The 11756-nt window shown below is 36.9% G+C and overlaps 1 protein-coding gene across 1 annotated transcript in view; it reads left to right on the forward strand.

Moving 5' to 3' along the window:
- LOC308339386 (small ribosomal subunit protein mS31-like) overlaps positions 1-9873 on the forward strand; it is a 31953-nt gene extending 22080 nt beyond the window's left edge. Inside the window, exons 6-7 of the mRNA XM_080797989.1 lie at positions 1475-1618; positions 9564-9873. Of these exons, the coding sequence (XP_080654115.1) occupies positions 1475-1618; positions 9564-9793 (374 nt within the window). The 3' untranslated portion in view covers positions 9794-9873. The remainder of the gene's footprint in view (positions 1-1474; positions 1619-9563) is intronic.
- The last annotated feature ends 1883 nt before the right edge of the window (positions 9874-11756 follow it).

An 11756-nucleotide genomic window follows, 5' to 3' on the forward strand; every position in this document is an offset into this window, starting at 1 on the left:
TGAAGTAATGTAATTAAGTGTCTGTCAGGCACAGTGCCAAAACCACAGTTGACATTCAGGACATAGTTGCAGCCGTTAGCAATGACAGTGATGATGGTGGTGATGATTGTGATCACAGAAAAGATGTGGGCTGATCATTGCCTACTGAATAAATCTATAAAATGTGACTGATAATTATTTTGTTGTTATGATTATTCTGTAAATGTGGCTAATTAAGCCTAGGTGTGGTCGTACATGAACTGTTACATACAAGTCTGTGTGTAGACATAGTTTTGTTTTGGGTAAATATCTAGGAGTGAAATTGTATGCTAAGTGTATTTTTAACTTTTTAAGAAACTGCCAAACTATTTTTCAAAGAGGTTGTACCATTTTACATTCCCACCAGCAGTGACTGGTGGAAATATGATCCTTTCTTGAAAGATGTCTTCAATTTCCAGAGCAAATAAATGATTGAAATGTGATATGATGGTGGTCATAAGCTAACCTTATATGAACTTACTCATAGAGTTGGTTGTGAGGATGAGATGAACTAATGCATAAAAAGCATTAGCAGAGTAAGTGCTCCTTATCCAGTAGTAGTATCGTCAGTATTATGTTAATTTAATTTCTTTGGTCATTAATAGTAGTACATTGTGACTTATCTTGACAGACTAAAAATAAAGATAAACAGGCTGGACTTTAAATATTAAAGTCACATGTTATATAAAAAATACTGACATTCATGGGACACCTTGGTGGCTCAGTCATTTAAGCATGCAGCTCTTGATTTTGGCTCAGGTCATGTTCTTAGGACCGTGAGATCCAGCCCTGGTTGGCCGGCTCTGTGTTCAGGGAGAGTCTGCTTAAGATTCTCTTCCTCCCCGCTTCCTTCTCTTGCATACGTGGTCTCTCCCTCTCTTTCTCTCTCAAATAAATAAATATTTATTTTTTTTCCAAAGATTTTATTTATTTATTTGACGGAGAGAGAGAGACACAGTGAGAGAGGGAACACAAGCAGGGGGAGTGGGAGAGGGAGAAGCAGGCTCCCCAGTGAGCAGAGAGCCCAATGTGGGGCTTGATCTCAGAATCCTGGGATCATGACCTGAGCTGAAGGCAGATGCTTAACCAACTGAGCCACCCAGGGGCCCCTAAAATAAATAAATAAATCTTTAAAAAAATACTCACATTAATGAAAACATTCTTAAACAAAATACACATTCCTTTTCCTTTCCAGTAGAGGGGGTGGTGAGACTTTAGGGCTTGCTTGCCTAGCAGTGTAGTAAATGCTAAAGCTTGCAGGAATTGTTGCTGTAGGCTTTTTTGTCATCTTCCTTTAGCTTTAGCTCTCAGTGAGTGACCTTTCATTATATACTGTTTATTTTAATCCTCAGGGCCTGAAATGCTGAAATGTATTACTAATTTAGAGTTGATTATAACATTTTAAAAAATAAAGATGTATATATTGACTTGTGATTATTTTGAAATGTTATTGTAGAGACAGCACCTTCACTTTGGGAAGTGGAATTTGCAAAGCTGTTAGCCATGGTAAATGAACAGCCCCTTCAGAATGGTTTTGCAGAGATGATCCAGTGGACGAAAGAGGGGAAGCTGTGGGAGTTTCCAATTAACAATGAAGCCCGTAAGTTAATTTCAGAGGTTTATAAAATTCCGTATGGAGATTAAATCTGGTTGGTGTTCAGTCATAGAGTTTGGTATTTACATGAATTTCAAAACTTTGTATAAATATCTCTGTGGTATCTGAAAAGAAATTTGACAGTGTTTTTTTTTTTTTTTTAAGTTAGAATTTCACTTAGTTCTGGGTTTTTGATAAGAAAAATAAAGAAGTAAAACTAGGGGCACCAGGGAAGCTCAGTTGGTTAAGGGTCCAACTCTTTTTTCTTTTTTTTTTTGGAAGATTTTACTTACTTATTTGAGAGAGAGCACGAGTGGGAGGGGAGGGGCAGAGGGAGAAGCAGACTCCCTGCTGAGCAGGGAGCCTTATGTGGGACTCCCATCCCAGGACCTGGGATCATGACCTGAGCCAAAGGCAGACACTTAACGGACTGAGCCACCCAGGCGCCCTTAAGCGTCCAACTCTTGATCTCAGCTCAGGTCTTAAGCCCTGTGTTGGGCTCTGCGTTGGGCATGGAGTCTGTTTTAAAAAAATAATATAAATTTAAAAAGCAAGTAAAATCATATGGTAGAAATGTATCATTAATTTCTTTTCTTTTTTTTTTTTTTTTGAAGATTTTATTTATTTGACAGAGACACAGTGAGAGAGGGAACATAAGCAGGGGGAGTGGGAGAGGGAGAAGCAGGTTTCCTGCCGAGCAGGGAGCCTGATGCGGGGCTCGAACCCAGGACCCTGGGATTATGACCTGAACTGAAGGCGGATGCCTAATGACTGACCTACCCAGGTGCCCCATGTCATGAATTTCTATGTGACGTGAAGGTGTTGACTACAAATGATGACAGTTTCCTAATTGCTAAGCAGGAGATTACCTGGAAAATCTTCTCATACATTAAATCTTGGGTATGAGATGATATTTCAGTTTTAGAGAACATTACAACTCTTTAAGTTTTATGCTGGTTGTCTTTTACTCATAAAACTATTGCACTAATGAGATGTAAGGTTCTTGTGCTTAAACGCTACTCAAAGCAAAAATGTTAGAAGACTTCAAGATTTTTTGGAACTCTGGCTCCATACCTAGGTTCTTCGAACTGCTAGACGCTATATTATCTACTTTCCTGAAGATTATTCTGGAGATATTACTTTTCCCTCACTCAAAAGGAAAACAGTATTACTATGCAGTTTATTTCTTATGCTTTTTTTTTAAGGTGTATTTTCAATTAGAAGAGATTCACTTACTTTTATGGTACAGTTAGCTAGGAATTGTAAACATCGCAGTAAGTCTTAGGAAAATGTAGTCCATATTTTAACCTTTGTAGTAGTATGCTGTCATTGTAACATTTTATTTTTTTATAATCTTTCATTTGTTTGGATTAATAAGTGGAATGGAAGCTTAAGTATCAGAAATATTTTGTCTTATATCCTCATAAATTATTACTTTGTGTAGGAAAACTTTTTAGAGACTGATAATTCCTTTAATAAATTCTGAATATTTTGTGGATTTGTATGGTATATGCAGTCATAAAGGATGCTATGTTGCTGTGTTTTCACCTGTTAAATATAAAATGTATATTTCTCAAAGTATTATGCTTTCCAGGGGCACCTGGGTGACTCAGTCAGTTAAACATCTGCCTTCAGCTCAGGTCACGATCCCAGGATCCTGGGATCGAGACCCACATCAGGCTCCCTGATCAGCGGGGAGCCTGCTTCTCCCTCTGCCTCTGCTGCTCTCCCCGCTTGTAGTCACTCACTCTTGCTCTTTCTCAAGTAGATAAATAAATAAAATCTTTAAAAAAAAGTTTTAAAAAAAAGTATTATGCTTCCCATACTCTGGTAGGTATCAGGGAAGGGTGAAAAAAAAAAGCCCAAGGACTTTTCAGTTGTGCAAACCAGAGTACAGATCTAGCTCTCTCAGTGATTAGGCATTTGCCTTTGAGAAAACAATTTAACCTCCTGAGGTTAAAAAACCAGATCAGTTTCCTCATCTGTAAAATTAAAGGTACCTCATTGGAAGAATGTAAGAACTAAGGCAAAGTTATTTGAGTTGCTCAGCACAGTTCTTAGTGTATAATACATGTAAATAAATGTTAGTTCATGTCCCTTCTGTATGAACACAGAATTTTAAAAGAAAAAAATTAGCAGGATGCAGTGGGTGATATTAAGGGAAAATTTCCTTATTTGATGAAACATGGGTGTTCTGAGTCATCGTAATTAAAAATATGGTTCTAAAACAAAATGTTGAGGTAGAATAACGTGACTTTTTTCTTTTAAGATTTTATTTATTTATTTATTTATGAGAGAGAAGAGAGAGAGCATGAACGGGGTGAGGGGCAGAGGGAGAAGCAGATTATCTTCTGAGCAGGGAGCCCAATTCGGGGCTTGATCCCAGGACTCTGGGATCATGACCAGAGTGGAAGGCAGACTCAACCAACTGAGCCACCCAGGTGCCTGAACATGTGACTTTATTTAGGTGAGACAGTGGTTAGGGGTTCAAGTTTTGAGTGAGTTGTATGCTTAATCTCACTAAGCCTCACTTCCCCTGTCTATAAAATGATGGGAATAAAAATAAAATTTATTTTATGGGATTCTTCTGAAAATCAAGTGAGGTTATACAAGTAAAGCATCATCAACCATCATCATCTCTGTTCCTATAACAATATTATGAGAGGGTTTTACTATCCTGCAAGGATCTTAAATCTTAAACTGTTAGTGAGGATGTGTATATTCTAGGAACCACCAAATAGGATAACAGGAAAGTAAGGGTTAGCATACATTGTCATCAAAAATAAAACACTTCAGTTCGTCAAAATCTTGAATGTCCAAACTCCAAAGAAATTTATCTTAAATTTGACCTGGGTTTTGAGCAAGTTTAATTTTTACAAAAAGAAAAAAAAAAACCAAACATGTCTTTTGGTCAGGTTAGGGAGATAAATGTGACAAGTTTCCATATACACTTGTACATATTATTGATGCTTCAGGGTGGGAAAGGGAGGTGTCTCATTTCCAGCTCCTTGAGGCAATTGTTATTGGAATGAAAAACAGGAAAAGAACTGTGGAAACTTTCTCACTTTGATCATTCCCCTCAGTATACAGTTTGGAACCTGAGAATACTTTAAGAGAGTGGCATTAGAATTTGAAGCCTAAACAGTTTAATAATATTCTTCTGTATTTCTTATTTTTAAATTTTAAGATTAATAAAATGTCATGCTCTCTCTACTAATAGTTAGCTTCATGAAGATTTACTCTGATACTTTGAGGGAAAAGTGTTTTGTTTTCAGGGGTGGGCCATGCCAGTTTCTGAACATAATACTGAAAATGACAAAATGACGTGTCCTGTGTTGACAGCTTTACTTTCCAGTGTTGTGTTTTTCATTTATATAAAAGATTTCAGTGTGTTGTTTTACCACATAAAACATATAAATTATTTTCCATTTTGAAGTAGCTTTTTTCCAGGTTGTTGTTGTTGTTGTTGTTATTTTTAAGAACTGGTTTGTCCCTTCTGTTTTGTTTGCCAGCATAGAGATTTGTAAGAGCAGTTAGATGGCATTATTCCCACTTAGATTTTGTAGTAGTTATTATATATTGGATTGATGATAAAAGCATTTTTATTTTAGCCTTAACTTTGACCTTAAATTTAATCATGTTTTTACTACTACGCAGTTAACAGAGTCTTGCTCTTGAATATTCTTTAGCCATATACATGCCACCAAAAAAATGTTAAGTACAATAAGTTTGGAAATGTATCAGTTTTTGGTACATAACATGCTACCACCAAAATTAGTAAAACAATAACTAACTTACAACTGCTCCTGAATTTATGGGTTTTCTGGTTAGTTCTGGCAGCTTAGCTGCAGGTAGTTCTCTCTAGAGTGGCTTGTCTCACATGTCTGATTGTGGGTGCTGGCTCTTGTCAGTGGAGGTAGAGATAACTGGATTATATGTCACGCATCATCTCAAAGACTAACTTGGACTTCTTCACACGACTGTAGTAGAGTTCATAACAGCAAGGAAGAGCAAGGATTGATGTGTAGGTACTTTTCAAGCCTGTGTTTGCACTGTGTTGAGTAATATACCGTTGACCAAAGCAGTTCACTTGCCAACCCTGAATTCAAGGGTTTGAGAAACAGACTCCATTTATGCAAAGAATGACAAAATCACATTGTGAAGGGGAATGTCTAGAAGCATGAGAGTGATACGATATGTGGCCATTTATCTGTCTACCACCTTGATTTATTTTTTATTTACTTCAGTTTTAATAAAAATAACGTATAGGGGCACCTGGGTGGCTCAGTGGGTTAAGCCTCTGCCTTTGGCTCAGGTCATGATCTGGGGGTCCTGGGATCAAGCTCCTCATCAGGCTCTCTGCTCAGCGGGGAGTCTGCTTCCCTTCCTCTCTCTCTGCCTGCTTGTGATCTCTCTTTCTGTGTCCAATAAATAAATAAAATCTTTTAAAATAAATAAAAATAGTGTATAGATCTTTAAGTATCCAAATAAATTTTTTAAAATCTCTTTCAGTAAATATAAACTAACTCCAAGTGAGTAGAAAGCTTTTAAGCCTTATATTTTGAGATAATTGTAGATTCACATGCCACTGAAGAGATAATAAATATCCTAGATAGCCTCTACCCATTTTCTCCCAATAGTTAACTTCCTGCAAAACCGAACCGTAGTACAGCCAAGCAATTGACATTGATACAATTCTCCATCCGTGTATAGATGTCACCAGCTTTACAAGTATTCCTTTATACATGTGTATTTAGTTCTGTGCAATTTTATCACATGTGTAGACTCAGGAGACCACCACCACGGTCAAGATACACGGTTCCATCATCTCAGAGCCCTCTTAGAGCCCTTCTAAGCCACACCTGCTTGCCTTCCACTGCCTCCCCTTCTTAGTCCTGGATCCCTGGCAATCACTAAATTCATTCGCTATTTTTGTAATTTTATCATTGCAAGAAATATATACAAATAGAATCATAGAGTGTGTAACCTTTGGGAATTAACTTTTTTTCACTCAGCCTGATTAATTACCTGGAAATTTAGCCAATTGTTGCATGTATCAGATGTTTGTGCCTTGTTTTTTGTTGTTTGGTTGGTTGAGGTTTTTTTGTTTGTTTTTTAATTGAGTAGTAGTCCATGATTTGAATGTGCTGTATAGTTTGTTTAACCATTCACCTGGTAAAAGACATCTGGGTTGTTAACCAGTTTGGGGCTATTATGAAAAAAGGTACTATGAATATTTTTGTACAGAGTTTTGTATGAATGTAAATTTCTATTTCCTTGGGGTAAATACCCAGGAGTGAAATTGTTTCATCATACAGTAGCTGCATGTTTAGTTTTTATTTTATTTTTTATTTTCTTAAAGTTTATTTATTTATTGAGCCCCAGCATGGGGCTCAAACTCACAACCCCAAGATCAAGATCACATGCTCTACCAACTGAGCCAGCGGGGCGCCCTACATGTTTAGTTCTGTGTGGGTTTTTTTGTTTTTGTTTTTGTTTTTAAAGATTTTACTTATTTGTTCATTTGAGAGAGAGAGAAAGAGAGAGTGCAGCATGAGCCAGGTGGAAGGACAGAGGAAGAGAGAAAGGAAGAAGTAGACTCCCTGCCCAGGGCTGGGGAGGAACCTGACACAATGCTTCATCCCAGGGCCCCAAGATGACCTGAGCTGAAGTCAGACACTTAACCAACTGAGCCACCCAGGGATCCCCTGCATGTTTAATTTTTTTAAAGAAGCTTCCAAACTGTTTTCTAGAGTGGCTATGCCATTTTATATTCTCACCAGCAATGTGTGAACCATCTGGCTTCTCATTCTCACCACCATTTGATGTTGTCGCTGTTTTTCTTTTAGATGTGTTTACATTCTGATAGATGTGTATTGATAGCTCATTGTGGTTTTAATCTGCATTTCCCTAGTGGGTCGAGAGGTTGACCACATTTTTCTTATGTGTGTTTGCCATCTATTTATCTTTTTCAGTGAAATGTCTGTTCTTGTTTTTTACCCATTCTCTAATTGGATTGTTTGGTTTTCTTACTATAGAGCTTTGGGAGGTTGTTTTTTTTTATATATATTTAATATATTCTAGACACCAGACCTTTATTAAATCTTTGGTTGCATTGAGGCACCTGGGTGGCTCAGTCGGTTAAGCATCCGACTTTTGATTGCGGCTCAGGTCCTGATCTCAGGGTTGTGAGATCAAGCCCCGATAGGATGGATCCGGGCTCCACTGTTAAAACTTCATTTAACCTTCATTACCTTCTTAAAGGTCCTGTCTCTAAATATAGTCACATTGGGGATTAGGACCTCAACCTATCAATTTTGAGGAGATAACGATTCAGTCCATAACAGGGTCTATTTCTGGGCCCTCCCTTTTGTCCCATCAGTCTGTGTGTCTGTCCCTCTGCCAATACCACACTTTTGATTATTGTAGCTATTTCAGTAAATCTTAGCATTATCGCTCCCATTTTATTCTTCTTTCAAGATTGTTATAATATTCTAGGACTTATGCCTCTCCATATAAATTTTAGAATAAATTTGTTGGTAAAACTTTACTGAGATTTTGATAGGAACTAGTATTGGTTTTGTTGATTTTTCTCTATTTTTGTATTCTCAATTTTATTGATGTTGGATGTTATCTTTATTATTTCCTTCCTTTGCTTGCTTTAGAGTTATTTTGCTCTTTTGCTAGTTCTTGAGGTGGGAACTTAGGTTATTGATTGAGACTTTTCCTCTTCATCTGTATTCATGCAGTGCTGTATGTATCCCTCGTAGCATTGGCCGTGTCCCACAAATTTTAATTTGTTGTGTTTTCTTTTTCATTCAATTCCGAGTGTTTTTTAAGTATATTGCTTGATCTTTAACTGTTTCCTATTGTCTTTCTGTTACTGATTTCTAGTTTGATCCCATTATGATCTGAGCATGTACTGTGTATTACTCCAGTTATTTTAAATGTGTTGCAGTTTGTGACCCAAGATGTGGTCCAGCTAGGTGAATGCTCCATGAACTCCTGAAAAGATTTTGTATTCTGAAGTAGTTTGGTGGAGTGTTCTGTAGATGTCAGTTTGATAATGTTTGTTGATGTTCTTCAGTTCTTCTTTATCTTGGCTAATTTTCTAATTCAGATGTTTTTCTTTCTCCCTAGTAATTATTTTGTTTGTTTTGCTCTGAAGTCTGTTTTGTCTGATAATCATATAACCACTCATGCTTGCTTTTTTAAAAAATTAATGTTAACAAGATGTATTTTTCTCCATCCTTTTATTTTCAACCTTCTGATTTTGTGTTTGAAGCGAGTTTCATATAGAAAGCATATCGTTGGATGCATGATTTTATATTCACTCTCCAATCTTTGTCTTTTGGTTGGTGTATTTAGACCATTTACATCTGAGGTAATTATTGATTTGTTAGGACTTAAGTCTCCAATTTTATTACTTGTTTTCTTTTCATTTTCTCTATTTCTCGTTACATTTTGGGGGGGGGGGTCCCTGTGAGCTGCTTGAACATGTTTTAAAATTCTATTTTTTTTTTTCTATTTTGTTTTATTTACATAATTTTTTCTGTGTAGTTTGTGTAGTTTTCTTAGTGGTTGCTGTAGAATTGAAGTTTTTATTAGCAGTAACTGCTCCTATGCTTTGGACATTTATAATATGAATCATAATGTGAACATTTATAGTGAACATTTATAATGTGCTAGGCATTATATAAGAGTTTTATAAGCTTTGTATCTGTGTAATCTTTACAGAAACCCCATGAAGAAGGTTCTATTTTAATCCTCATTTTATACCTGAAGACTGATGCTCAGAGAAGTTAATTAATTTGCCCAGTCACACAGTTGTTAAATTGGTGGGCAAACATAGGTCTAACTCCAAAGTTGATGGCTTTAACTGTAATAGTCATTAGTGCTGATTTTACAATAGAGATTTTACTTCAAAATTGTATTTTATCTCATTTCCTAGGATTTGATGATGATGGTTCAGAATTTCATGAACATGTATTTCTGGATAAACACCTGAAAGATTTTCCAAAACAAGGACCAATTCGCCACTTCATGGAGCTGGTGACCTGTGGCCTTTCCAAAAACCCATACCTGAGTGTTAAACAGAAGATTGAACACATAGAGTGGTTTAGAAATTATTTTAATGAAAAACAAGACATTCTAAAAGAAAGTGGGATACGGCTTAATTGAAGACCATGGAAATTCTTATTTCAAGCTGTTGGTGATGGATATTAAAACTAAATAAAATAATTTTACTAGAAGTTTTCCTATATTGTGTTAATTATTACATTTGATTTGAATGGTATAAATGTTAAAATGCTTTAAAGTATATAGTGGTAACTGAAGAATATTCTTGCATCGAGAAAAGTTGTCAGTATTTACAGATTCAACTAGTAATTCTTTTTTTTTTTTTTAAGATTTTATTTTTATTGATTTGACAGAGAAACAGTGAGAGAGTGCAGGGGAAGTGGGAGAGGGAGAAGCAGGGAGCCCAGTGCAGGCCTGGATCCCAGGACTCTGGGATCATGACCTGAGCCAAAGGCACCAGACACTTAACAACTGAGCCACCCAGGCGCTCCATCAACTGGTAATTCGTAACAAGAAGAATATCTTAGAATTACTACAAGTTTAAGACAACTTCTTTTTCTTTTCAGTGACTATGCTTCTTTGAAATACAATTATTAGCCACATATCTGATGACATCAGAGTGCTCTAACAGTTGAGATGGTTTATAGACAGGTTTATATGCACTGACTATGTATATTTACACACACATATTTTTATTTATATATCTTTATATATTTCACCCTAAATTAATTACCCTTATCGAAGTCTAGGTCATGAACAAGAAGTAACCTTGTAGAGATAAGTGGCTTATTCTAACCCCTCTAGTCCTTTAGGTCTTTGTGCCAAAGTTAGAACTATTTATTTTCTATTACGGTGCTTAGCAGTGTGACTCAAATTCATACAACTCAAAGGAATAAAGATTCTAAAAAACTCAAAACAAGAATTTAGTTTATAGTGGTCGTACGCTAGTAGTGTTTTAGGCTCCCGGCATAAGCAAATGGAAATCCTATGAAGGAACCCATCATCAACTCAGAATTCAAATTACAAAACACATAAGGAAATAAAACTGTGTGATTGGACACGAGCAGAAGCAGACTCATAAGGTCTTTAAATGTTAAGCTTGGGACACCTGGGTGGCTCAGTCAGTTAAGTGGCCAACTCTTGATTTTGGCTCAGGTCATGATCGCAGGGTCATGAGATCAAGCCCTGTGCCCGGCTCTGTCCTGGGTGTGGAACCTGCTCTCTCTCAAATAAATAAATATTGGACTTATGATATACTATGAACTAAATGTGAGATAGAGTAAAATATAGAGCAGGAGATAATAAAAGTGACTAGATGTTGGGAAACGAAAATTTAAGGAGTCTAACAACAGATTAGACACAAAGGTAGATCTAAAGAAATCCATATGGGTGCACCTGGGTGGTTCAGTAAATTAAGCATCCAACTCTTGATCTCAGCTCAGGTCTTGATCTCAGGGTCAAGAGTGTTGAACCTGGGGTACCTGGGTGGTTCAGTCGTTGGGTGTCTGCCTTCAGCTCGGGTCATGATCCCAGGGTCCTGGGATCAAGCCCCACATCGGGCTCCTTGCTCAGCGGGAAGCCTGCTTCTCCCGCTCAATTCCCCTGCTTGTATTTCCTCTCTCGCTGTGTCTCTCTCTTTCAAATAAATAAACAAAATCTTTAAAAAAAAAAAAAAAAAAAAAGAGTGTTGAACCTACTTAACCCACTGAGCCACCCAGGTGCCCCAAGAGTGTTGAACCTAGTTTTAGAAAAAAGTGCCCAGTGTGAAGCCTACTTAAAGAAAAATCCATATGTAGTGCAGAGAAGAAAAGAGAAAAGAAATTTGAAAGAGAGGTAAAGATTGATACAAGAAGGTAACATTTGTTAGGCACCTGGCTGGCTCAGTTTGTAGAGCATGTGACACTTGAACTCATGACGCTTGAACTCAGAGCCATGAGTTCAAGTCGCATGTTGGGCATGGAGAACTACTTAAAAAAAGATTTTTTTAAGAGAAGGTAACATTTGTGCAATCAGATTTCCAGAAGGAGAGAAGAAGAAATGGGTCAGAAGCTATCTGGATACTTGA

This window comes from Martes martes (genome assembly GCF_963455335.1).
Source record: "Martes martes genome assembly, chromosome: 3".
Lineage (NCBI taxonomy): Eukaryota > Metazoa > Chordata > Mammalia > Carnivora > Mustelidae > Martes > Martes martes.